Genomic DNA, 27,732 nt, shown 5'->3' on the forward strand with positions numbered 1-27,732 from the left:
TTAAGTTAATTAATGCAAAACCTACATTGTGTCTAAATGGAATTTTTGACAATTTAAAAAAACAATTAAATACATTTAATTTAAATGGTTTGGATCCAGTGTTTTAATTACTTTCCAACGTAAAAATATTAAAAAAAAATCATGTAAACATTGAAAAATAATTATTATTATATATTTTAACTGAAATAATTTGGTCAATATTTATGGAAAGTTTCATATTGACTAAAAAAAACTCTTACTTGCATACTCTTACTTACATCAGCCAAAAAATAAAGAAAAATAAATTTACTGGCCTAGGTAACAAATCCTAACTGGTATATTCCTACAATTATTGGTAGGTAACAAATCCTAACTGCATTCCTACAATTATTGGACTAGAAAACTCTCATTGATAATGTTTTAGTTGAAAAATAATTTTAATTTACATTTTTATCAATGTAGGTAAAAAATTCGAATGAGATCGATTAAAAATAACCTTTTAATGTTATCTAAAAATATATATATATATATTTGACATAGTTAAAAAACATTGTTAATATAAAAAATTTCTAACTAAGAATAACACTAACTTAAAAGAATTAACATTGGAGATAAACGACATTGATACTAAAAACCAAACCGACAATATCCCATATAAGGTCAAACTAAAGATATAAAAATTATAAAAAGTTAAAATATTTAATTTTTAGGTAAAATTTAAAATATTTTAATTTTAAATAATCAAAATTACTTTAACTTTTAAAAAAAAATATTCATCTAACACAACATATTTTATTATAAAACATTTCATATCAAAGTAAATTACTCTCTAAAAATTCTTCCTCAAAAGAAATTGCACCTATAACATATTTAAAAACTTCATTTATGATGTCTTTAAAATTTAAGGATTACATGTAAAATATAAAAAAATTAGAAAGGTAATACTTTTAATACAAATAAGTAACCTCTGTAAAATTGTAAGAAAAAAAAACTGGGATTTCGACATAATTCGATTACCTCAGGTTTGTGTAATTTACCGAAATTATATTATCTTTCTCAAAGGACTATTAGAAAACAGAACCAGAGAAACCCTTCTCTGAACTTTTGAGTATTTGACATTGGAAGCAATGGACGACAACGTGGGAATGAAGCGCCATTCTCGATAGCCAGTATTATAACAGTCACTTTCGTCCTATTTCTAATTCCTGATCCTCGCATGGCTAAATCCCAAAACATTGCCAGAGTTGGTGAAACCTAATATATATATTCTGTACAATTGTAAGATTTGTCACACATCTTGCAACATAAAAACAGAATCAAAGACAAAAATCTTCAAGCAGTTTCAGGAACAGAGCGCTGGTAAGGAAGACGGTGATCTGGAACTCCCTCTTCAACACGCTTGTCTTCAAACCACTTAACAACTCTTTTTCGAGGAATGTTTGTTACATGTACAATGCTGCTGATCATTGCATCCTGCATTGTGATTCAAGACATACAGATAAGGGTATCAAATATAACAAAATGCGTTGAGGAAAACTATGAAATGATTACAATAATGAAAAAATTATGTGTATTGTTTAGGTGTTTTTAATGTTATCCTCTAGTCAGAATAGATTCACCTTTATGTTAAACTTTAATGCAAAACCAAATGACAGCAGATCATATTTGTACGTAGTATGAAAATTAGAAAACAAAGTAGTTTGATTAGGAAGACTTTTCTTTCTTTTCATCAGCCCCCTTTTTTTACTTTATTTGGTGCCAATAAAGGTAACAACAAGTGAAATTGTGCATATGTAGTGTTTAATGACTTTCAGTGTGTGTGAGAAGGAATGAAGTTTATATCTCTCAGATATTCACATGAATGGAACATTTACCTTGAGCTCCGATAATTAGAGTCATTTATTGACTGTCATTTTAGTAGTTGCAGTACATGTCACAGAGATTTTCAAACAAAAAATATGACACAGAATCATAAAGCACAAAGGTACTGAATTTATACAATCTAACTGTTTTGTATAAAACCTCAATATACTAGTAAACATGTATTATTCGAAGTTTCACCCTTAAGACTTTGTAATCAAGGGGAATAACTGCTAGTAAAAGAGAAAAGTGAAGTAAAATAGCTCAGAAAAAAAGTAGTTATGGATCATCATATATCACAAAACTTATAATATAGAAGCATGATAAAAGTTACTTACAGTAGGTCGTTTTGATCTCCTATAAACTCTCTCCAGAGTGTCAACATGGGCCTTTTTCAATCGCTTTTGAGCATCCCAATTACGTTGCAAGGTGTGAATAGGTACATTAGCCTTGGGTTCAGATTCAGTTTGATCAATACTTATTTCTTGAAGCAAAATCTCGCTGGGCTTAGTTTCAAGTGATACTACTGTTGTAGTGGGTTCATCAGGTATAGTTAGACTCATCATTAAGAGATCTGGAGGAGGTTCACGAAGTAATTGAAGAACAAGGGCCCTATCAAGACAAAGATCGGCAGCAAGATTTTTTATCTGCAGTAATTCAAAAAGTGAATTTGAGGGATGGAATCCTGAAATTGATATAAGGGACGGTTCCGGCAACAGTGTCTTTCATGTTAAGTATGCATGACAATAAAATGAATTCACTCATGTACGCTTAACCCTTAAGATCTCGAGAAAACAAAGAAAAGATTATCGTATCTAGAACTTTGGAGGAGTAAGCTTTTGACTTGGTTGTACCAAATATACTCTAACCTTATTTTACTGATCTAGTCTAATCCTGTCTTGGCCGATCCATTAATCCTATTCACTTGTCTTCCCAACAAGTTTTGAGGGCGTTCTGAAAATGATTTTTTTTTTCTTTTTTCTTCTTTCTCCTCCCCCTTGAAAACTGGGTTAACGAAATACTTTTCATGTGAACCAAGATATTTCCCAGAAAACACCATTAAAACATAAGGCATTTTCGCATTATTAAATTTATCCAAGGCAAAATAATCCTTAAATACAGTGTCCATGACACACCTATGATTACTGATTTTCTCCTATTTTCACAACAACTTAACCATTTGGACACACACATATACTACCTTCAAATTTGCTCCCTTTCTAGCAAAATTCAACCCACCATTTTAATCTGAATATTTCAATGAAAATGCAAAATAAAATTTCAGGCTGAAGTTAAGGGGTTTGCAAATTAAATTAATATCCTCAGCAGTAACTAGAATGAAGTGCATTTAATGAATAATCCAGGTCATTCAAGGAGCAAGCAACCAGACATGGCCCGTCTTTATCAGTCAATAGTTAGCTTCTAAGTTCTACCTTCCCCGACTACTAAAAAGAGACTCTAAAATCAGATGCACCTTATTAGCGACCATGTTGGGATAAAAGGCTTATAAAATAATTGACATTTTCCCAAACTGATCGTGATTTATTAAACACATATGAAAAATCATAGAAGCACTTCAAGTAGGGAACAAATCAGAACACTTAACCTCAGCCAAAGGTAACCAAAACAATCCCATATACCCTTAGTTATGGTCCCCAGAACACATCCTTATCGGTTAATAGTCAGCTAATTAAGCACTTAAAAATGAAATTGGAACAAGGTAATTTCTTAAAATAGTGAACAAACACTTACACTTGTTTTGCGGCGGCCGGCTTTCAAAGCTCTAGCCAATTTCTTCATCTGCCAATTCTTAAGGTTCAGTTGCTTTTCATCTCCATCTTCACCCTCACCCTCACCCTCACCCTCACCACCATCACCATTACCATCATTCTCTGGATCACTACCAAGTTCAATGTCGATTACATCCGAGTTCAACAATTCTGAATCAAAGTCCCCCAAGGCATTGTCCAACTCACGTTCAAGCAATGCCATCTCTTCTTCAGTTATCCCACCTTCGCCATCATCATCTGACAAATCACCGCGTTTGAGATCTTGTTCGAGTTGCTTGAAGAGAAGCTCAAACGCGTCCATATCCTCCTCGCCGCCCTCAGTGACATGATGACGAGACAGTTTTTTCTTCAAAAGATAAAGCGATAAAATTAAGTGACAGTGAATCTGAGCACAGAGAAACCTAAAAGCTAGAATCGAGAATTAAAAAAAAAAACGAGAAATATACAGAAGCAGAAAAGATATTGTGATGCTGAAACGACCTTGTTTTTTTTCTTTTTGGAAGAAGCGGCAACGATTACAGAAGAGAGGTTACGAGCGGGAGAGTAATGAGGAACAGAGCAGAAAAATGGTTTTCGATGGAAAGGAAGAGTGAGGGATTGGACAGGTACGAGGAAAGGTTCAGTCGGAGCACCCCATAAACACTGAAACGCCGCACTCATCCTTCTCTTCTTCCGGGTTTATCCACTGCCTCCCAGGGCTTTCATATTTTTTTACAAGTTTTATTTTGGAATATATCTTCTTTTTTCAATATTTTTTTATCCAACGATAATTTTTTTAATTTATTACTCATTATTTTAGATATTTTCAAATTTGATATATTTTTAAAAAACAAGTCAAAATATTTTTTTCATTAAATTTATGATGTTGGAATTATTATACTAATATAATATATTTTCATTTTATAATTTATGTTAATAAGTAAATTTTGACCAGTGATGTATAGTTCATTCTTATCTCTTATGTGATTATTATTATTCTAATATCATTATTATAAAAAAGGTGGGAATGTTGTAAATCAGATTGAATGATATAAATAATGGAATTGATAATTTTATTTTCGTAAAAAAAAGAAAAAAAAATGAAGTAGAACACATAAAGGAGGGGAAATTACAGAGGAATACCCTGTTGCTAATAGCTGCCACGGGGAAGAGGTTCCGCAAAGTCTAGAAGCTTCAGATCCTCCCTCTCCATGGCAACTCCCTCGGCATCGTCGAAATGGACCGACAACATTTCCACAATAGCAGCTCGCATCTTGTTCCTTCTCATCATCTTTCAGATCCCTCTTTTCAGGTACTCCCCACCTCCACTCCTTCCCAAGTTATGCCCAATTTTTGTCTTTACTGTCAAAATCATCTTCATCCAACTCTTGAATTCTGTCCACGGTCGTCGCAAGAAAAAAAAACTAGAAAGAGGGATTAGGAAAGACAGAGAAAAGGAAAATGTTTGTGTTCGATTAGACAGAAATCGATATTTGATTGATTCTTCCCTTTATGCTAACCGCCTTTGTGCTTAAAAGGTTAATATCAACTCTAAAATCATTAATCGCTTGATGGTTGACTTTGGTTATCTTCACACATGCCACCAAATTTTTACTTAGTTTATTCTGTGATCTAATAACCTTGTTATTTATGTTGTTATATGGCAGTTAAATAGCTTAATTAGCATGTACTAGTACTAAAATGTTTTTATTACACTATCCTCTGATCGAATATCATCGTGTAATTTACTTTAATCGGGATATAGTGAATGATTTCTAATTGGTTGATGGAGTAACTTTACACTCGTAAATACGTGGATAATTGAATTTGGTAGGCGAAGCTAAGATTAGATTGTAAACAAGCTAAAAATTAGAATTTAGTGACTATATGAGAAAGTTTCTACAAATGCATAAACTGATTTTAATCTATTAAGAAGCTAATTTCAATTTTTCTTCTTTTCTTTTGCTCTAGAAGTTCTTATATAAAAACTAGTAAAAAACAATTGTGGCACTGAGCTTGTTTGAAATTTATCCTTTTACAGGGTGAGTTGCAGATCTGGCATGTGTACAAACCCTTTGCATGTCACATCGTCGCAGTTAATTGCAAGTGAAATCTTTCCTGCTGTTGTGGTGAAGGGCCTTCTGTACCCAGGGGCTGCAGTGAACGGCCTCATCCACAACATGACTGTTCCAAGTTGGGACAGTTTGTTGGACTTGTATAATTTGACCAGTGTGAAGGAAGCTTCTGCAGTAACTGATCTTCAACGCTTGGAGGTTAGACAATTTAATCACCCTACACCTTTTGTCTTTTGGTTGTTGAGGTATCTTGTTTTGGCTTAAAAGTTAAATTAAATCTACTTTCTCATTTTCTGGAGTTGTTTGTTCTTGCCAGTTGTGACCATCTTTTCTAATTTGAGAGTTACTCTTGTCAAGGATTTTTGGTGGGCTTTGTTAATATTTACTATTGAAATACAGATGTCTTTGCTAAGTTGAACACTAAATAAAAGTTGATTATTAGATTTCAAGTTTTAGTTACCATCCAAGGAAGATGAAAAAAACTCTGGCTAAAGAGAACACTTTGTTGATAAATTAAAGAGGCATTATTACTAAAAGTCATGTAAATTGTGTGCCGTCATTGTTCTTGCTATTCTTGTCTATTAGCAAATTGTTATATCTTCATCTGCCTTGTGGATTTATCAATTGATTTCATTGTAGTACATGGGTCCATTTTCCATTGGGTTTCTGTTTTTATGTTTGTTTTGATACTTTTAGGTCCTAAAAGTCACATTAAATGTGCTCCATAATCGATCCTTGTTACTCTTGTCTATTTGCAATTTGATATACCTTCATATGCTGTGTGGATTTTTTAATTATTTGATTTGTATCCCAATTCCATTTCCATTAGGTTTCTGTTTCTATGCTTCTGTTGATACTTTTCATCTAAATATACATCAATTGTTTTCCAGGTTCTTGCGGGAAGCTATTTCTTAGTGGCAGGAGCACTTGTGGGTCTTTTGAAACCTGGAAGAATGAGCATGTTTGGTAACCTTCTTATAATTTGGGGATTGGTCAAAGAAGGGATTTTAGGAAAACCAGTAAATTCTGATCCTTCAAAAGCTGTGTACGTCTACCCAACAATGGTGATTGCTTTGTTATGTGCTTTCTCGTCCGTTAAGTATGATGTGAAGAAGGCTGTTAGGTCAGCCCCTGTCAGGTCGTCTGCGAAACCGCTTCAGAGATCATCCAAGTCTAAGCTGAAATAGGCGATTCTCATGTTGACAAGTTAAAATCGTACGCTTTCCACCAAATTCATTTTGGAACTTTTAGTTCAGTTTTTCCAGAATCATTACTCTTTTTGCTATAACCCTTTTAATTGATTGAGCTTGTTGATCCGTAGATGGGAAAGAGGCTTAGCAACTTATTCATAAATATAGATATCAGTCAACTGATTCAAGTGTTTGTTTTATTTGAATAAATAACTAATGATGTGATTTTTTAGTGTCTTTTCTGCGAATAGTTTGTTGTACGAGTGGATATAGGAAGAAATGTCTTGAGAGAATTGTAGTTGTAGTTTTTGAAAAAGAGATACAGAATTCTTCCAAAGATTTGTTTGATCTCGTGATGCCATAAATTTCAATTCCTTGCAGCATTTTGGTAATTCCATTTCATGTGTTTCTGTTTGTATATGAAAGTGAAGTGATATATTTTTGCAAACCAGAGGCGTGAACATGAACAACCAAAATAACTAAAGTGGAAGCACATAAAAGGAACGAATTACAATTTGGTAACTTTGAAGCCACCCCACCAAATATTTCGGGTTTGTTCCCATGGAAAACGTATAGCTACATAAAATTTACTTATATAATCTCACATAGTAAAACACAAATGTTTTTGTTTTTTATTTGATGAGGATCACGAGTTATGACATACAGAAGTTTTATGGTATTTAAAATTTTTCCAAGAAATATCAGATTGTCCAAGTGAAAAACAAATACAATCAGTAATTTAAATCCAAGTTTAGAAGAAAGTCATGCCCTACACTCGAGGGTTATCTCTAAATTAAGTATACTTCTCAATAGAAATCAAAGCCAAATGTGAACTGCAGCTTGAAGATTGCATTTAATCTTCGATAGCAGATATAATATAATAAATATCTCATCTACAGATACTCTAGCACAGAAGCAAAAGGAATCACAAATAGAATTATAAAAATCACCTGCTAGAAAATAAAAATGAAAAGTAGCTGAACAAACAAAAACAAGAAGACAATGATGGCCTTAAATTTAATGAATTTGGGTAAATAATTGAAAAGAAAAAGAATATAAAAAACATACAGAGGATGATGATATTTTCTAAGGCACATGGATTGCTTCCTTTTGTGTGTGTATGTGTGCAAATATCATAACAAATAGTACTGAATATTCTCCAGGACAAGCATCAACTTGGCATCCTCCTGTTTCCAGTACATATTTTTGTTGTTTTATGATTAAACGATAAAATAGATGCATAAACATATCAGCAACAGGCAACTAATTATGTAGTAGTTTTTGTATTCAGTGTATTGTGGAATACCACATTAAGTTCAAGGAAAGAGAAACTTGAGGTTGTTGGAGTTTAACAATTCCTCCACCTTTTTTGAGAATATTTCCTCAGCAACTAATAATAATAATAATTGAAAAAATTCACAAATTAGCTAAATAATAATACAAATTAGTTATTTCTTATAAAAAAAACGGAAGGAGTACTAGTTTTTAATAAATAATACAACAACTGTTGTAATTTAATAGCAAACAGCTATCAACATTTTCTAGTGGATACATAAAAAAAAGTCGGAATTTAACTTGAAATATGTAAAACTGATGAGTATTAATATATACAAAAATTTAATATTATTTTAATCTAAATTTTCAGGTATTTTTCTTTTTATATTATTCACTTCACTCATTTTCACTATTTGACACTTCTAACTATAAAATTAAATTTGGACGAATCTTGTTATCTTTATTATTCTCTTGCTAGAGTGACGGTAAGAGCTGCTGTAAATGCCAGTAAGTGGAATAGTGAACTTGATTTGTGATGTGTATGTGTATCACACAGACATCCGAAAATAATTAAATAGGGTTTATATATTTTAATTTTTTATGCACATGAAAGTTAAATATCAGTGTGCTACGTAATTTTTATTATGTTAATTCTCACTAAGAAGTTTACTTCTATTTAATGGCTGTTGTTTATCATTTAAGATAATCACCTAATATAAAATTTAAAATTCAACATTCTTCTTAGTTTCATATTTGCAAGCTAACGGATGTAGAAATCCAGTGGTTATAAACTTTAAATTTAGATATCTAGACGGTGATTTTCATGTTTTATTAAAGTTTTTGGATAATATTTTTAGAAGTGAGTTATGAGTTTTAAATTTTTATGTTCAAAATGGTGTGTTGTAAATGGTGTCGATATCAAGATTTAGAACTCATTTAAGTTTGTTTATGGATCTTGACATCTAAAAGGTTATTTATGTCAAATAAGTTTTTGGATGACCAAATTGAGAAGTGACATATTAATCCTGAACTTAATCAACCCTATTTAATTCTCAGAATGGCGGGCTAAAATATATATATATATATGACAAATTCTTTATGCAACTTATAAATTGTGACCTACACCCATCCATCTTGAAATTGTCAAAATTGCCCTCCATTTCAGAATAAAAAATACATTTCAAAAAAGTAAATTCAGAATAGATTTTTGTATTCTGAAAAGTAAAGAAGAATAGAATTGGAAAATGAAAATTCTATTCTGAAAAACAATTCTGGAATAAAAAAATACAGTAGGAAAAAGAAATTTCAGAAAACAAAATTTAGAAATATATTTTAGAAAATAAATCTCAAAAATTAAAAAAAAATATTTCAGAAATAAAAATCCAATATATATTAAAAAAATAAATCCATAATATATATGGATTTTTACTCTCTTTTGTTCAAGGAAATCTTTGTCATTTCATATAAAAATCAGGCGCGTGTTCAAGTTTTGTGGGGGTGGAGGAAGTAATTGTCTACATATATTCTTGAGTTTGTCTTTGATATTGTTGATTAAACAACAGTATCTATTATCTAAATATTTTTTTCATTAATACTTTTTTTTGTCTTTCTCTCTTGTTGTTTTACTTGCTCTATTTGATTCTTTTTATGATTTACGAAGCGAAGCATAAGATATAAAAATATATATAAGGTATTAAGGGAAACAAGTTTCGTACCTTACACTTTCTTCCTGCACCTCCATAGGTTCTTCTGTCACCCCATATCCAACGTGAAAATATCTTTTTTATCCTTCTTGTGTCATCCCTATAGAGGAGCTTTTGGATTATGTAATCCAAACACGCATTTGAAAAAAAACTTCAAGATTATGTAATTCGGAAGTTGAAAAAGACTTTTAGATTACATAATCCAGAAACTAATTATGCATATGAAAAAAAACTTCTGAATTATGTAATCGAAAGCGAATTATAAATTTGAAAAAAAAAATTCAGATTATATAATCCAAAATATTACAGAGGTATTTGGAAATATGAAAATTTAAGGAGGTGAAAGGAGAATATATGGAGGTGCAGGAAGAAAAAGCCGTATGTTAGAGGGCTGTGTGATCCAACCATTACTGAAGCATCATTGGATCATAAGCCCAAACGAAACACAGAGGCACCCATGGCTCAAACTTCTAACAGTATAGGTTTGCTTTGCATTGATTTGACGGTAGAGAACAAATGTTTTTGGAACTGTAGAGAACAAGTGTTAGCAACTGTATTTCGGTAAATAAAATGACGGAACTCAAAAATTGTCTATAAATATAACTGTTTTTAGCTTATCCACACATTTTGCAACATTATTTATATACTTGAGTTCGAAAGAACTTATGAAAAAGAAGGACGCTGATATATACATATACAATGACGGTAAAACAAAATTTATTCTAATTTTAATTCCATTTCTTAGTTCATTCTTTCATTTTACAGAAAATCTGTGTATTCTGGAAAGAAGCTTCTGTTTTACTCTTCTTCTGTCTATTTTTTTTTTTTCTACTCTTACCCAGTAAAAATGTTTTGACACCACTGTTCTAATTTGACATTCTTATTACAACCGTAAATAATAATAATATACCAAATCAAGTTATTTAAATAAAATATAAATTAAATTATTAAATATAAAAATAATAAAATAAGTTGGAGTGAAAAGTTTTAGAAAACATCAACATGTCTACATCAGCTCGACTAGATGCCAGACTTTATTATATCATTATTCCACTAATGTGTGGGGGTATCCAGTAACACATTTCTCAAAACAGTCAAGCTTCAGTAAAAATAAAGTACTAAAGTCATAATATTAATATACAGATATAAATAATATTTAAATAACTGATGATTGTTTCTAGGTTATGTTTTTTTCTTTTTTTTTTCTTCTCGTATTTGTCATTTTTTATTCATGAAGAAAGTAAATGTTATGTTTAAGTGTGATTAATATACTAAAAGAAAAACATACTTTATTTTTTATAATTATATTTATTATAGTGTTTGTAATGAATTATTGTATGATTACTAAAATGATATTAACTAATTTTTCGTGTATCTTCTTATTTTATCTTCATACATTAATTTTATGTTATTAATTAATTTTTAATATCGAATAAAGTGGTTCATTTAACTAGTGTTTTGAGATCCCTCATCAATTAGATATGAAGACATTTTATGTATATAAGTAAATGCAAATATCATCTTATAAACTGATTTTATGAGGTTAAGTTAAACAAATTCATTTTTTAATAAAATATTAGCCTATTCTAATAAGAATTTATTAGAATTTATCAGATCATTATCGGATCACTTATAATATGTTTTCTGAGTGTACTTGACGCTTTCAACGCGATGTGTTGGAGAGTCAGAACTATTTAACCATTATATTTTTAGGTTAAATTTGTATTTTTACTGTAAAGCAGAGTGGATGAAACTTCTGTGAAGGGAGTTGGAAATTGAATGGAAAGAGAGGATTTGTGTGATAGGTGGTATAATTTCCCTTCAGATGCAAAATTGATAGCAATAGTTTGTTGATTTTGGTATCAGAATCTAACCTTAGTAGAAGAAGGATGGGCGAGGATGGTGTTGTGAAGGCGATTAGGGCGATGCTGGAGGGAGCGAAGGTTCCAGTAACAGAGGAGTGTTGCATCTACAAAGTCCCCTTCGATATCCGAGAGCTGAACGAAGATGCCTACACTCCAAAGGTTGTTTCCATAGGCCCTTTTCACCACAATAGCCCTCGCCTCCACAACATGGAAAGACACAAACTCATGTACTGCAAGGCTTTTCTTGAACGATACAAGATAAGTTTGGAGAGCTGGGTGCAGTACATAGAAGGAGTGGAGCACAGATTTCGTAGCTGTTATTCAGAGACCCTTTACTTCACCAAGGAGGAACTGGTGAGGATCATCTTTGTGGATTCTGGTTTTATATTTGAGCTGTTTTGGTGTACCTTTTACAATGAATGGTCTGGGAAAAACAACACCTTTCTCATGAAACCTTGGTTGACCACTAATATAAGATTAGATCTGTTGCTTCTTGAGAACCAACTTCCTTTTTTTCTTCTTCAAAACCTCTTCAATCTCTCCGTCGCCTCCACACCTATCCCTTCATTTCTTGAGTTAACTTTTGACTATTTCATCTATTACAATAGATCCAGATTGGCATATTCAAATATTAGCATAAAGCACTTCACGGATCTGGTAAGAAAATTTCACCTGCAATACCCTTTGCAAACACGGATTGAGGCTGATGAATCAATAATACATTTTCCCAGTGCCACTGAGTTGTCAGAGGCAGGTGTGAAGTTTAAGGTGAACCTCCAAAGTGACTGCTTACTGGACTTGAGATTTTGTGGAGGGGTTCTTGAAATCCCGCAGCTGAAAGTGGAAGATTGGACTGAACGTTTGTTTCGGAACATGGTGGCTTTGGAGCAGTGTCATTATCCGGAAGAATCCTATATTACAGACTATGTTGCTGTGTTGGACTTTCTTGTTAACACCAGCAGAGATGTGGACTTGCTTGTTCGAAAGAGAGTGCTGGTTAACTGGCTAGGGGAGAGTGATTCTGTGGCTAACATGTTTAACAGTCTTTGGAAAAACATCACACATATAAATTTCAGTTCTCAGTACTTTGTTCTCTGCCGCGACTTGAATGCTTTTTGTGGAAACCCTTTGAACAAATTGCAGTCCACTCTGAGGCGGGATTATTGTAACACTCCTTGGCAAACTGCTGTTTCCATTGCTGGAATTCTTCTCCTTTTTCTCTCTTTGATTGAAACAGTTTGTTCTATCTTCCAAACATTGTAGCACCGAACAGTAAGACTTCTCAATTTTGATTCCTTTTCTCTGAAAATGTTTCGATGGTCTTCTTATCTTGATGTTCTAACAGATTCATTTAGTCCTTTGCTGATTTCTTCTTCAGGATGGGATGACGGAAATGCATGAAGTTCAGTGCTGTTCTACTAGTCTATGCTGAAAATTAAGATTTAATGTATTGCTTGGCTACAGCGATGTTGTTTTGTGGTTTTACTGCATCTAAACTGAAATCTACGGAAGAGCTTTTTCATTCTATACACTTAAAAGTTAGGAACATAGTTATATTTACAGTGGTTTGTCTTTCTAACAAGAACATCTAGAACATTAAAAACAACTAGAAGGGTAATGTGAGGTGATTTAAGAGTTATCAATAAAAAAAAATCAATTTTATTTATGTTTTCATCCCTTTTTTTCCAATAAGTTATGTAAGAGTTTCACTTTAACCTTTTCCAGGGAGGTTTGAGTATTGACATCACAATATAATCACACTAACTTGTGAGAGACAACCACATTAACTACTACTAGTGGAAAATGGCAAATTTTTTATCTTATGTTCTTAAAATAAAAAATTAAGGGAAGAGTGTGGAAAGTTATATAAAAATTGTATATTAATATTAATTTAAAAAATTTAAAAATAATTTTATTTTTTAAGTAATTTAAAATAAAAAAAATATTTTATTATATTAATAAAATGAGACATATTAAATAAGAGTAAAATTGAAAAGTATTTTTGTTAAAAAAAACAATTATAATGAGTAATCGACCTTTTAGGAATAAATATAAAATGTAAAACCATTATCATATAAGTCTAAAACAATTATCACATAAAAATAGAGAATCGTATGTAGAATTTGTAAATTCAAATATTACTCGTATGTAATAGGTATCTGATTAATAAAATATAACTCTTTTTAAAATGTTTTTCTTCCCTTTTATCTTGTTTATTTATTTTCTCTACAAATCAGATATATAAAATTAATAAAATATATTAACTATTAGTAAAGTGGTTATTATTTTCCTTTTTCTTTAATTTTTAGTTTATAAATCAGTTTGGAAAATAATTTCCTGATGTATTTTGTTACTCTAAATAAATATACTTTTACGTTAAAATTTTGGTGTAGAAATTTAAAACTTCAGAAGCAAAGCACATGTTGCTTCTGCAAATTCAGTTTTCGAAATTAAGTTTACCCTAAACTTGAGTTTGTCAACTTCAATCTGAACATGCACTTAGGAATTAGATTTGTCTATATATTTTTAGAATTAACAATGCATAATTATACCAGTTCATGATGATGTTTGAAAAAAAAAGCTTTAAGTTAACTTTTTAACTTTTATTTTATATCTTTTGAGTTAGTCAGTACTTCCATAAGTGGGGTGAGTTGGGTATGTCTGCCATCCCACTTTTTCTCAGTGGATAGAATATTTTCATTTAAAGAGAATTAAGTAAATTAATTGTTTCTCATATACTATTTTAATATTTATTTAATATTACTTTTAATTTTTCTAAAAAAATATCAAATTATAGTAAAATTCAATAAGTAAAAAGTGATATTCACGTAATATTTAGTCAACTGAGAATGTGAAGTTATCCTAAAATTACAGCAATAGGTAAAGGTAAATAAAAAAAGTTACATGTGTAATGTACAATGACTTAGTACAATTAACTACACCATACATATTCACAGATAAAAAATAAATCATAAAAACATCATTATAAGATTATTAAAAGCAAATTGCATCTACAACTTAACATGAGATTGATAAAAAAAGTTAGAACTAGTTAGATGACGTGAGTTCAATCCATGTTAATTAAAAAATAAATGATTTTATAAAAGGTTGTTTTTTTTGCACTCTAATAAATGTCATTCTTCATTTTATTATTTAAAAAAAAAACAGTTTTACTCTTTTTAATAAATGATTTTTGAATTGTTCTTTTCAAAAAATATTTCCAAAACATATTTTTTGAAACGCATTTTATTAATTATAGATTTACCAATATGAAAATAAATAAAAAAATGTATTATGGAAAGGATATTCTGGAATAATTTATTTTTTTAATTTTCTATTTCGAAAATATTTTTTCTTACATAATCTCTATTTTGGAATCATATAAAACTATGAAAGGGTAATTTCGATATTTCAAAGAATGTAGGTGTAGGAAAAAAAATGTAGGGGTGCAAGAAGAAACTTCAAAGTTAAAAATGTTATTAGTTTGAGTGGATTTTGTCCATGCTAAGATGGCTAAAAAAATGGGATGTTTCTTCTTGCATCTCTAATTTTTTAAAATATCATGCTATTTATGTTTGAAAAGACACCTTTATGGGGTTTATAGGTTTCTGAAATGTGGATTCTGCGAAATTTATGAATTGGTAGATCCAAAATGTATTTTTTTAGCTTATAGATTGATAGATTTGGAATGCATTTTTTGACTTATGAATTGGTAGATCCATAATGTATTTTTTGACTTATGGATTGGTGGATCCATAATGTATTTTTTGACTTTTGATGTTTGATGTTTGCAAAAGTTAAAAAATGCATTCCGGATCCGACAATCCATAAGTCAAAAAATACATTCCGGATTCACAAATCCATAAGTCAAAATAATGCATTCCAGATCCACCAATTCATAAATATCCTGGAACCCAATTTCCAAAAATGACAAGGCTAGTTTTGGTACTGAGTGTGGGACTGATCCTGTGTGGAATTATGTGGGGAATATTAGGAGGTGGGAGAGAGGAAACTTGGTCTATTACGGATGTGACTGATGAATGCAGTAATTTATTCTTGGCTTCGATATTCATCTGTCGGGTTTCGGTGGCCTCTATTTGAGCTTGCATAGCTGAGAGTCATTCTTGGATGACTTAGAAGATTTCCTCAAGATCTTTAGATTGAGGTTTGTGAGGCATGAGGAATGACGATAACACCAATGTTAGGCTTGCGCTACTGAATCCTTATGAAAGACACTATCTGGGTTAAGGGAAAACTTCATTCATATATTATTTATGGTTGGCATCACCTAAATAGGTGATGTTTGGGTTGATACACGTAGCTGGACCCTGATTCTCTATTACAAACTTAAATTACTAAAACTAACATAACCTTTTAGACAATATAATCTTTCATCCATGTTGGTTGAGTCTTAATAGTTTTCTTTAAAGAAAGAGGAAAAATAGAAAAGATTTTACCTCTCATGTAAATTAGACACAAACGAAACACAAAATCTATTCTTTGCTCTGATAAATGAGAAAAAAAATGGAAAAGAGATAAACTCATGGGTTTGTTTAAAAAAAATAGGATATCAACAGGATATCAACTCACACAATGAAATTCTAGAATCGATCAAATTTATATAATTTTTAACATAATATTATTGTTGGATTATTCTAACTCAACCTTAAGTCATTGTTTAATTAAATAAAATAAGTCATATTTTATTTTTATTGAATGAAATTTTCTTTTAGTAATATTTTATTATGAAAGATGATAGTGTGGGCTTAACCACTCTAATCTTCGATAATCATTACCCGTCAGCTAATTCTCATACTTTTTTTTAGTGATATAAGTATAAATTAATTATTTAGAAGTCTCAATAAAATTATAAGATTTTAACGGATGACTTGTGTCTACTTAATAATGTTTAAAAAACAATAGATGCATAAGTAAATTTACTGAGAGACATAAAATTTGTTGTGTAATTTACTCGAAATCTGAATAATTATTCCCTGACAAACATATAATTTCAAAACGGTTTTCGAAAAACTAAATTTAAAATTAAGTTGCAGAACTTCTTCACTTTATATATGCAATGTGCAAATTGGCTACTCATAAAAGATGGATGTCAATGTAAGCGGCACCATGAAAATTTATTTATTTTTAAATATAAATGCTTTTTTTTTTGGTTTTAATATGGAACTTTGAAAGTATGATTTATTAATAGATAATAACTTATTTTTATTTTTCAAGCAAACTATGATAGAATTATAGACAGAAGAAACAAAAGCACATAACCTTTTTTTTTATGTTAAAAAATATTCATAAAATATCATATTAAAAATGTGAAAGCAATAGAGATTAGATATATGAAGAAAATAAAAATTCCTTAACGCTAGCACAACATGTACAATATTTTTGCACAACTATATCAATCGTGCATACGGTAGATAGAAAATAAATTATAAAAATATTATTATAAAACTATTAGAAGCAATTGACTTTCTATTATCACTATCAATTAATATCAAATTGCAAATACTAAATAATAGTCTAACATATATAATTTAAAAATACAAATGCCTAAACTATTACTAACTGTTAAATCTGTACAACTTGACTAACACAAGAATAGCCTAATCAATGACTTAAGTATAAAAAAATGCACAATAAGGTGATATCAGATAAAAAGATGGATCAGAAAAAAAAATGTTAAATAATTGGATAAGTAGAAATGTAAAAAAAATATTATAAATTTGTTAGACTCATGTAACAACATTCTTCCTGGAGCAAGAATTTATACAGAAATGTTATTGTTGTTCATTCTTACTAACAATAATATTTTCCTAAACGAAATAGTTTTAAAAATTATTTTTTTCATTTCTTTTCACCAAACAATATATACTTTTATCCTATTTGTTTCCTTTTTTTTCCTACTTTTTCTTCTTATGTTTCCTTCATTTCAGCATGAAGGAAATTAAGAATTATTAATAAAATATTTCAAAAGTATTAACTTGTAAAGTTAGTCATAGAATTCACAAAATTAAGTTAAATACTCATTTTAACAATTTTCATATGTAAGTGATTTTTTTTTGTACATGATAAGATCACAAAATTAATGAAGATATAAAATCTATTTAAACAATTATAACTTGTTAATGTTTTTAGTAACATACATTATCTATCTTCTATTAAAAAAAATGGCCAATTGGTAAGATTATAATATCATGTGATTAAAAAATTGATCAATTGGTTCTTACTTAATTAGAGTTGACTAATCTAAAAAGTTCTTAAATATTTCACCATTAACAAGTTAAAAGCTTAACAAACACCTCACATACTATTTCATCTTTTCTCCTTTTTGAACTCTTTAATTTCACACTTTAACTTTGTTTTGGTTTATGTATATCTTTGAATGATGAACCACAGTGATTTTGTGGTGGATTTTAAGGAGATGCTGAAGGGGGCAGAGGCACCCGTAACTGATGAGTGTTGCATCTACAGAGTGCCCTATTGTATTCGTAGACTCAAGGAAGATGCCTACACCCCAACAGTTGTTTCTATAGGTCCTTTTCACCATAATCGCCACCCTCGTCTCCACACCATGGAAAGACACAAACTCATGTATTGCAAAGCCTTTCTTGAACGAACACAAACAAGTTTGGAGAGGTGGATCCATTACGTAGAAGGAGCGGAGCTTCAATTTCGTCGTTGTTATTCAGAAGCAATTGAGTTCAACAAAGAGGAACTGGTCAAGATCATTCTTGTGGATTGCGGCTTTATACTTGAGCTCTTTTGGAGATACCATGATGATAACAAGTCTCAGGATGATACGTTTCTTTCAATACCTTGGTTGAGCACTCATATAAGACTAGATTTGTTGTTACTTGAGAACCAACTTCCTTTCTTTATTCTTCACAACCTCTTCCGTCTCTCCTTCTCTACAACTACCAATAACATCCCTTCCTTTATTCAGCTTACGTTTAACTATTTTGGCTATTACAATACATCCAAGTTGAGTTCTGGAAACGTTAGCATAATAAGACACTTCACGGATCTGCTCAGAACTTTTCACTTGCAACATCCTGAGGAAAGTCGACCGTCCAGGATCGACAACCCAGTTGAAAACTGTCCTAGTGCTACCGAGTTATCAGAAGCAGGAGTAAGGTTTAAGGTAAAGACTACAAGTAAGTGCTTACTAGAGTTGAGATTTTCAGGAGGGGTTTTTGAAATCCCGCAATTGGATGTGGATGATTCGACTGAACTTTTGTTTCGCAACATGGTGGCTTTGGAGCAGTGTTACTATCCAAGCAAATCCTACATTACAGACTATGCTAAAGTTTTGGACGTTCTTATAAACACCAGCAGAGACGTGGATATACTGATTCGAAAGAGAGTACTGGTTAACTGGCTAGGAGATACTGATTCTGTGGCTAAAATGTTTAATGCTCTTATGCAAAATGTAACGGAATCAACTCTCAGTTTGGATTACTTTCGTATCTGTCAAGACTTGAGTGCCTTTCACAAAAATCCTTGGAATAATTTGAAGTCAACTCTAAGGCGTGATTATTGTAGAAGTCCTTGGCAAACTGCAGCTACCATTGCAGCAATTGTTATTCTTGTTCTCTCTTTGGTTCAAACCATTTGTTCTATCTTGCAAGTAATACAAAAATAGAGTGTCCATCTTCTCCCCCAAAGACCTGGTAAATTCATCTTTGTTATATTCTTTTCAATTTCTACTGCATGCACTCCTTTTGTCCGAAAAATGTTTCAATGGCTTACTAATTTAGTTCTTCCAAGATTACTCCTCACTGAGGAATGATGGGCATGCATGAAGTTCAGTGAATGCGTTCACGTGTGGCTGCAAAAGTTGGTGATTATGCAGGTTCTACTCAAGCAAATATCTATAACTATGAATTCATCATGTGTGGCTGGGAAGGTTGATGATGTATATATTTATATAGAAATGATAAATTACTCGCATGTATATAGGACTTTTTTATAGTATGTATTTTTGATGTGAGTTAGGAAATACTAGTAGACAAATATCATGGAATAGAACAAGATTGGAGAATTATAATAAATAATGAAAGTACTTATTAGATAGTATAGGATTAACAAGTGTTTTTGGCCTTTAATGTCTTCTTAACACATTCAAAATTTATAATTTAAAAAACATTAATTTTGTCAGTTTATTCAGATAAAAATTAAATTTAGAAACTAAAATAATTAGTTATTAATTTATTAGATTAGAGATCAATCTATAAACTAAAAGAAATATATTGATATTTAAAGTAATTTTTATTACTGATACAAATTTATAAAATGATTTCTAAATTGATATCTAACCATTACCTATCAAAATTTTAGTGATTAATATTTTAGATTTTAAATTAGTCTCTAAAAGACTAATATAATATAAATTATTAGTCTTTAAAGTTTAGGTAGCTAAATTATATACAAATTTATAAATTATTTTATAATTTTTTATTAATAATGCAAATTCTTTTAAAAATGAATAATTTTTTATTTTCTAAATTAGTATATAATTCAGTTAATATATTAAATAATTATTTATTATCTCTAAATTTGATTACTATTTAGTTATTTTATTGTAGTATTAGTATATAATTATTGATTTATTAGCTATAAATGCATTTGAATGATAAAGTCATACACTATGATACAATCTTCATAACCTTCTAAATTTACATATCTTATAGTCAAATTTATTAATAATAATAATAATAATAATAATAATAATATTATTATTATTATTAGTAATAAGAATTTTCTTGAGCTATCTTCTTTAATTAATATTAAGTTAGTATATCTTTGTATAAAGCTTTAATTACAACATTAAATACTCTTTTTTTTAATTTAACTATTGCCAATGTCATTTGCTTGTCTTTTCAAGGACAAACATTCAAATTAAAAAGATAGTAAAAATAAGTTAATTAAAGGTCACATTTTGAAACTTAAAGTTTTACAATATTATATGTTACAAAATATATTACATTAAAGTTTTACTTTAAAAAAATTATTTAACATTTATTATAAATAAAAAATTAATAATAATTTTAACCAAAAATATTATAACCATTATAACCATTAAAATCATAATTTATATTTTAATAAGAAAATATAATAACACCTAAAAATAAACACAAAAAGATAAAGGATGAGATCATTTTAATTCTAAACTTTATAAAAAGTATAAGATGTTAAACATCTATGGATAACAAAACGGGGAGGGTTGTGCATAGCAGTCCACGGTCCACTGAGAAAAATGCAGGGTGAGCTGTCTATTTTAACTCATTGGTCTGCATAGGTCCGTCTCGCATAACCCACAATCCACGCGAACCAAGTGCGGAGCAAGACGAGCTAACCCGCATGAACCACATAATTTAAAAATGTAGAATTTTTTTTTCTACACTCCCATATTTTCTTCATCCAACCTCACATTTCACATTTCAAAAATTTTAATAATATCTGTCATGAGAATAATATTATGAGACCATTTACCTAATGCATATAAATAAAAAAAATTAAATTCATTCAAAATTTCTATTTAAAAAATTATTTTTGATTAATTTAAAAAAAAATGCGGACTGACCCACAAGCCCGTGAGCCAACCCTTATGCGAGACGGGTTAGAAAAGTCAGTCTGAATATTCTATATGAGGCGGGCCAACCCAGCCTGCATTTTGTGGGCCAAATTTGGGACAAGCCTATACGGGGCAGACCAGCTCGCATGGTTATCCGTATGTAATGGTAATCTTTGGACTAAAACTACAATAAAATAATTAAATAACAACCAAGTTTAGAGACGACTATTGAGTCGAGTGGGTCCGGACGGATGTTGAGCCGAGCGGGCCCGGGCAAATGTCAAGCTGAGCGGGCCCAGGAAGATGACAAGCTGTCCGGGCTTAGGCCAACATTGAGTCGTTCGAGCCTAGGCTGATGTCAAATCGTCCAGTTCCAGGCCGATGTCGAGTCGTTCGGGCCCGAGCCGATGTCGAGCCGGTTGGGCTCGAGTCCATGTCGAGTCTTGCAGTCCCAAGCCAATGTTGAGCCAAGCGGTCCCGGGTCGATGTCGAGCCAAGCGGACTCGGACCGATGTTGTACCGGATTGGTCCGCGTCCAGGTTGAGTCGACTTAGGCCCAGTTAGTCTGTAATTGACAAAGTGAATTTAATCTAATTAACAAAGTGAATTTAATTTAGATTTAATCCACTTTAAATGGATTTTAAAAAAATCCAAATAAATTTGATATAGTTAAAATGGATATGAATTTTAAATTCAATCCATTTATTTGAATTTGATTGGATCTATATTGAATTTTGAAAAATTCAATCCATCCATGAGCACCCCTAATGATAACAAATATGTGCAAATCTATGCTGGGAAAATAATGATACAACTTGGTGATTGTTGGAAATGTCCCTCTATAATTAAGAGAAACAATTTATATGGGATGAGAAATAAGAAGAAGATTTATTCCATGATCTTGAAATTATTTCTTTGACTCTTGGCTCTTGAGAACGTACACATTCATCTTTGGAAAGATGAAGACCATTTAATATCTCCTTACATTTTTTATAGAAAAACCTTAACCTTATACTATAAATATGAGTCTTGAGGTGGTAAGAGAGATATGTAAAAATAGAGAAAACCAAGTTATAAGTTCAACACGGGTAAGACAAGGCAATGGCAAGAAATAAAAAGAATTGTACCATTTGATTAAGGTAAACACAAGAAATATATATATATATATATATATATATATATATATATATAATCGTTTAACCCTAAATAATTCATTATTCCTAACATCCTAAACTAATGGTTAGATTGACGACAAAAGAATAAGATCTTAGGTGTACAGTTCAATAAAGAGCTTTCTTGTGCTCCAAGCTCATCCAAAAAAAAGAGCGGGTCCGTACGATTCGACATCAATCCGGACACGTACGACTCGAGATTGGCCCGGGCCCATACGACTCGACATCGGCCTGGACCCGTATGACTCAAGATATGCCCGAGACCGTACGACTCAAGATCGGTCCAGGCCCGTACGATGTTGATATGATATTATCAAACCAAGCTTTGTCCTCCACTCGCCTTTCTTGAATTTCGATTCCTTTTCTCTGAAAATGTTTCGATGGTTTTCTTATCTAGATGTTCTACATATTCATGTAGTCCTTTGCTGAAGTTCAATGTTGTTCTACTAGTCTCTGTTGCAAATTAAGATTTAATGTATTGCTTAGCTATAGTGTTGTTGTTTTGTGGTTTTATTGCATCTAAACTGAAATCAACAGAAGAGCTTTTTCATTCTATACAAAAAGATAGGAAAATAATTATATTTACGTGGTTTAACAATTACAGTATATACATGTCTTCCTAACAAGAACATCTAGAACATTAAAAACAACTAGAAGGGTAGTGTGAGGTGATTTAAGAGTTATCAATATTTTTTTTTCAATTTTATTTATGTTATCATCCCATTTTTTTTTCCAACAAGTTATGTAAGAGTTTCACTTTAAGCTTTTTCAGGGGAGGATTGAGTATTGAGATCAGAATATAGTCACACTAACTTACTTTTACTTGTAGTGGAAATCAGCGTATTTCTGTATCCACTTTTTTCTCTTTTACTCAATTTTTACGATTATAGAAATATAACCTACATACAACAAACAATAGAGTGCAGAAAGTGATTAAAAGTAGATGTTATTTTATTTAAGATGTAAGATTTGGTGTGAAAATGTGTGAGCGTATATTCTTTTGTTGTTTTAAAAAATAAAGAATTAAAAAAACAGTGAGGAGTTATATAAAAATCGTATATTAATATTAATTTAAAAAAAAAATTTAAATAATTTTTATTAAATGACAAAATACTTCATTATATTAATAAAATAAAATATATTAAATAGTTATTGATAAAATGAGGAAAAATTTGTATATAAAAAAATAGTTATAATGGAAAATTTGTTTTATATATAGGTTTATATATACTTATAGATATAAGTTTAAAACCATTATCATATAAGTCTAAAAACAATTATCACATAAATATAGAGAATAGTATGTAGAATTTGTAAATTCAATATTACTCGTATATAATAGGTATCTGATTAATAAAATATAACTCTTTTTAAAATGTTTTTCTCCCTTGTATCTTGTTTATTTATTTTCTCTACAAATGAGATATATAAAATTAATAAAATATATTAACTATTAGTAAAGCGGTTATTATTTTATTTTTTCTTTAATTTTTAGTTTTTAAATCAGTTTGAAAAATAATTTTTGTTTCCTGATGTATTTTGCTACGCTAAATAAATATACTTTTACGTTAAAATTTTGTGTAGAAATTTAAAACTTCAGAAGCAAAGCACATGTTGCTTCTGCAAATTCAGTTTTCGAAATTAAATTTACCCTAAACTTGAGTTTATCAACTTTAATATAAACATGCACTTAGGAATTAGATTTGTCTAATGTAATTTAAAAATTTGTAAACCCTGCACTAATTTTGATTTTGATATAACTAGTATGTAATCAGTGTGATACACGAACCATCTTTAAAAAACAATTTATATAATAATATAAAATTACAATAATTAATTTAGAGGTTAAAATAAAAATAAAATTATTTTTTTATAATTAATAAAAATAAATATAAGACAGTAACACTTTAAAAATAAACTCAATGTTTTAAAAAAAAAAATTGATCACTACATTAACGTGTGTCAAAAAAATCAAGAATGGATGCAAAAGTTAGACAAACACAACAACACTATTGTTATTAGAAAAAAAAACAATAAGTTTTTGTTAGTTAAACCGATACTAAATTGGAAAAAAAATACTCTCGGTTTATAAAAGTTGTTTCTTCTTCACTTTAATAAATGTCTTCTTTCATTTTATTATTTTAAAAAAAAACTGTTTTACCCCTTTTAATAAATGATTTTTAGATTGTTATTTTCAAAATATTTTCAGAACATATTTTTCTCAAACGCATTTTATTAATTATGGATTTACCAATATGAAAATGAAAAAAAAAATTATTATGGAAAGGATATTTTGGAATGATTTTTTGTTTTATGAATTTCCTTTTTCTTACAAAATTCTTATGCTGGAATCACATAAAACTATGAAAGGGTAATTTTGGTATTTCAAAGAATGTAAGGTGCAGGAAAAAAATGTAGGGTGCAAGAAGAAACTTCCAAGTTAAAAATGTTATTAGTTTGACTAGATTTTGCCCATGCTAAGATGGCTAAAAAAAATGTTTCTTCTTGCATTTCTAATTTTTTAAAATATCACGCTATTTTTGTTTGAAAAGGCACCTTTATGGGTTTATAGGTTTCTGAAACGTGGATTTTGTGAAATCTATGAATTGGTAGATACATAATGTATTTTTTAACTTATGGATTAGTGGATTTGGAATACATTTTTTGACTTATGAATGGGTAGATCCACAATGTATTTTTTGACTTGTGGATTGGTGGATCCATAATGTATTTTTTGACTTTTGATGTTTGATGTTTGCAAAAGTTAAAAATGCATTCCGGATCCAACAATCCATAAGTCAAAAAATACATTCCAGATTCACTAATCCATAAGTCAAAAAAATGCATTATGGATCCGTCAATTCACAAGTAAAAAAAAATGCATTCCAAATCCATCAATCCATAAATATCCTGGAACCCAATTTCCAAAAATGACAAGGCTAGTTTTGGTACTGAGTGTAGGACTGATCCTGTGTACAATTATGTGGGGAATATTAGGAGGTGGGAGAGAGGAAACTTGTCTATTACGGATGTGAGTGATGAATGCAAGAATTCATTCTTGGCTTCGATATTCATTTGTCGGGTTTCGATGGCGTCCATTTGAGCTTGCATAGGTGAGAGCCGTTCTTGGATGACTTAGAAGATTTCATCAAGATCTTTAGATTGAGATTTGGGAGGCATGGGGAATGACGATGAAAGCACCAATGTTAGGCTTGTGATACTGAATCCTTAGGAAAGACACTATTTGAGTTAAGGGAAAACTTCATTCATGTATTATTTATGGTTGGCACCTAAATAGGTTATGTTTGGGCTGATACACGCAGTTGGACCCTGATTCCATATTACAAACTTAAATTATTAAAACTAGCATAACCTTTTAGATAATATAATCTTTCATCCATGTTGGTTGGGTCTTAAGTCTAGTGGGCCGTGATCATTGTTATCCTTGCTATAATAGTTTTCTTTAAAGAAAGAGAGAAAAAAGAGAAAGTTTTACCTCGCGTTTAAATGGACATAAACGAAAAACAAAATCTACATGGACATAAACGAAAAACAAAATCTACACTTTGCTCTGAAGAATGAGGAAAAAAAGGAAAAGAGATAAACTCATGCGTTTGTTCTGAAAAAAAGAAGGAAATATTTCAAATTATTTGAGAAAAATGAAAATAAACAAGTATATTGATGAAAATATTAATACTCAATAGGATATCAACGCAAATGAAAATCTAGAATCGATCAAATCCATGTAATTTTCAACATAATATTTCCTTGCACATCAAACGAGTCGACATTCACCTTTATTTGATTTTTATTATTGTTGGATTATTCTAACTCAGGCTTAAGTCATTGTTTAATTAAATAAAATAAATCATATAGGTCCTTTTCACCACAACCGCCACCCTCGTCTCCATACCATGGAAAGACACAAACTCATGTATTGCAAAGCCTTTCTTGAACGAACACAAACAAGTTTGGAGAGGTGGATCCATTACGTAGAAGGAGTGGAGCTTCAATTTCGTTGCTGTTATTCAGAAGCAATTGAGTTCAACAAAGAGGAACTGGTCAAGATCATTCTTGTGGATTGCGGCTTTATACTTGAGCTCTTTTGGAGATACCATGATGATAACAAGTCTCAGGATGATACGTTTCTTTCAATACCTTGGTTGAGCACTCATATAAGACTAGATTTGTTGTTACTTGAGAACCAACTTCCTTTTCCTGTTCTTCACAACCTCTTCCGTCTCTCCTTCTCTACTACTACCAATAACATCCCTTCCTTTATTCAGCTTACGTTTAACTATTTTGGCTATTACAATACATCTAAGTTGAGTTCTGGAAACGTTAGCATAATAAGACACTTCAGGGATCTGCTCATAACTTTTCACTTGCAACATCCTGAGGAAAATCGACCGTCCAGGATCGACAACCTAGTTGAAAACTGTCCTAGTGCTACCGAGTTATCAGAAGCAGGAGTAAGGTTTAAGGTAAAGACTACAAGTAAGTGCTTACTAGAGTTGAGATTTTCAAGAGGGGTTTTTGAAATCTCGCAATTGGATGTGGATGATTTGACTGAACTTTTGTTTCGCAACATGGTGGCTTTGGAGCAATGTCACTATCCTAGCGAATCCTACATTACAGACTATGCTAAAGTTTTGGACGTTCTTATAAACACCAGCAGAGACGTGGATGTACTGATTCGAAAGAGAGTACTGGTTAACTGGCTAGGAGATACTGATTTTGTGGCTAAAATGTTTAATGCTCTTATGCAAAATGTAACGGAATCAACTCTCAGTTTGGATTACTTTCATATCTGTCAAGATTTGAGTGCCTTTCACATAAATCCTTGGAATAATTTGAAGTCAACTCTGAGGCGTGATTACTGTAGAAGTCCTTGGCAAACTTCAACTACCATTGCAACAATTGTTATTCTTGTTCTCTCTTTGGTTCAAACTGTTTGTTCTATCTTGCAAGTAATACAAAAATAAAGTGTTTATGTTCTCCCCCAAAGACCTGGTAAATTCATCTTTTGTTATATTCTTTTCAATTTCTACTGCATGCACTCCTTTTGTTTGAAAAATGTTTCAATGGCTTACTAATTTAGTTCTTCCAAGATTACTCCTCACTGAGGAATGATGGGCATGCATGAAGTTCAGGGAATGCGCTCACGTGTGGCTGCGAAGGTTGGTGATTATGCAGGTTCTACTCAAGCAAATAGCTATAACTATGTATTCATCACGTGTGGTTGGGAAGGTTGA

At 30.7% G+C, this 27,732-nt stretch overlaps 5 protein-coding genes across 6 annotated transcripts; 4 read left to right on the plus strand and 1 right to left on the minus strand.

Annotated features, from left to right (window-relative positions):
* Positions 1–1,071: 1,071 nt before the first annotated feature.
* Positions 1,072–4,596, minus strand: OCP3 (overexpressor of cationic peroxidase 3). Its single transcript, XM_068623807.2, has 4 exons — positions 4,110–4,596; positions 3,592–3,975; positions 2,178–2,486; positions 1,072–1,452 (listed from the first exon to the last, which is right to left on the minus strand). Exons 1-4 carry the CDS (start codon positions 4,287–4,289, stop codon positions 1,312–1,314), a joined length of 1,014 nt encoding a protein of 337 aa, XP_068479908.1. The 5' UTR covers positions 4,290–4,596; the 3' UTR covers positions 1,072–1,311.
* Positions 4,597–4,786: 190 nt separating this feature from the next.
* On the plus strand, positions 4,787–7,210 carry LOC137820034 (tail fiber). The gene is made up of 3 exons (XM_068623808.2): positions 4,787–4,920; positions 5,650–5,881; positions 6,574–7,210. Exons 1-3 carry the CDS (start codon positions 4,820–4,822, stop codon positions 6,868–6,870), a joined length of 630 nt encoding a protein of 209 aa, XP_068479909.1. The 5' UTR covers positions 4,787–4,819; the 3' UTR covers positions 6,871–7,210.
* A 4,337-nt stretch (positions 7,211–11,547) lies between these two features.
* On the plus strand, positions 11,548–13,243 carry LOC137822245 (UPF0481 protein At3g47200). Of its 2 annotated transcripts, none has more exons than XM_090295971.1 (2): positions 11,548–12,988; positions 13,072–13,243. In XM_090295971.1, the coding sequence occupies exon 1, from the start codon at positions 11,741–11,743 to the stop codon at positions 12,977–12,979; it is 1,239 nt and encodes a 412-aa protein (XP_090152097.1). In that variant the 5' UTR covers positions 11,548–11,740; the 3' UTR covers positions 12,980–12,988; positions 13,072–13,243. The 2 variants fall into 2 exon arrangements, with proteins under 2 accessions (XP_090152097.1, XP_090152096.1); XM_090295970.1 differs by having other exon boundaries at positions 11,573–12,988; positions 13,095–13,243.
* A 4,784-nt stretch (positions 13,244–18,027) lies between these two features.
* LOC150025196 (UPF0481 protein At3g47200-like) lies at positions 18,028–19,778 on the plus strand. Its single transcript, XM_090295404.1, has one exon. It carries the CDS (start codon positions 18,114–18,116, stop codon positions 19,371–19,373), a length of 1,260 nt encoding a protein of 419 aa, XP_090151530.1. The 5' UTR covers positions 18,028–18,113; the 3' UTR covers positions 19,374–19,778.
* A 1,154-nt stretch (positions 19,779–20,932) lies between these two features.
* On the plus strand, positions 20,933–27,462 carry LOC137822246 (UPF0481 protein At3g47200). Its single transcript, XM_090295663.1, has 3 exons — positions 20,933–20,994; positions 24,573–24,641; positions 26,337–27,462. Exons 1-3 carry the CDS (start codon positions 20,933–20,935, stop codon positions 27,460–27,462), a joined length of 1,257 nt encoding a protein of 418 aa, XP_090151789.1.
* Positions 27,463–27,732: the final 270 nt, after the last annotated feature.

Source organism: Phaseolus vulgaris, chromosome 9 (genome assembly GCF_051622355.1).
Source record: "Phaseolus vulgaris cultivar YP4 chromosome 9, ASM5162235v1, whole genome shotgun sequence".
NCBI lineage: Eukaryota > Viridiplantae > Streptophyta > Magnoliopsida > Fabales > Fabaceae > Phaseolus > Phaseolus vulgaris.

What these genes read in the sequence shown, in the direction of transcription:
- OCP3 (XM_068623807.2), bottom strand. Translation starts at nt 4,289, where the DNA reads ATGAGTGCGGCGTTTCAGTGTTTATGGGGTGCTCCGACTGAACCTTTC. An exon ending in CCAAAAAGAAAAAAAACAAG is followed by an intron (nt 3,976 to 4,109) that starts GTCGTTTCAGCA and finishes TATCTTTTGAAG; the next exon opens with AAAAAACTGTCTCGTCATCA. An exon ending in CCGGCCGCCGCAAAACAAGT is followed by an intron (nt 2,487 to 3,591) that starts GTAAGTGTTTGT and finishes GAATTACTGCAG; the next exon opens with ATAAAAAATCTTGCTGCCGA.
- LOC137820034 (XM_068623808.2), top strand. Translation starts at nt 4,820, where the DNA reads ATGGCAACTCCCTCGGCATCGTCGAAATGGACCGACAACATTTCCACA. An exon ending in TTTCAGATCCCTCTTTTCAG is followed by an intron (nt 4,921 to 5,649) that starts GTACTCCCCACC and finishes ATCCTTTTACAG; the next exon opens with GGTGAGTTGCAGATCTGGCA. An exon ending in CTGATCTTCAACGCTTGGAG is followed by an intron (nt 5,882 to 6,573) that starts GTTAGACAATTT and finishes ATTGTTTTCCAG; the next exon opens with GTTCTTGCGGGAAGCTATTT.
- LOC137822245 (XM_090295971.1), top strand. Translation starts at nt 11,741, where the DNA reads ATGGGCGAGGATGGTGTTGTGAAGGCGATTAGGGCGATGCTGGAGGGA.
- LOC150025196 (XM_090295404.1), top strand. Translation starts at nt 18,114, where the DNA reads ATGATGAACCACAGTGATTTTGTGGTGGATTTTAAGGAGATGCTGAAG.
- LOC137822246 (XM_090295663.1), top strand. Translation starts at nt 20,933, where the DNA reads ATGGATAACAAAACGGGGAGGGTTGTGCATAGCAGTCCACGGTCCACT. An exon ending in TCCACTGAGAAAAATGCAGG is followed by an intron (nt 20,995 to 24,572) that starts GTGAGCTGTCTA and finishes GGTTTATAAAAG; the next exon opens with TTGTTTCTTCTTCACTTTAA. An exon ending in AAAAAAAACTGTTTTACCCC is followed by an intron (nt 24,642 to 26,336) that starts TTTTAATAAATG and finishes TGTTTAATTAAA; the next exon opens with TAAAATAAATCATATAGGTC.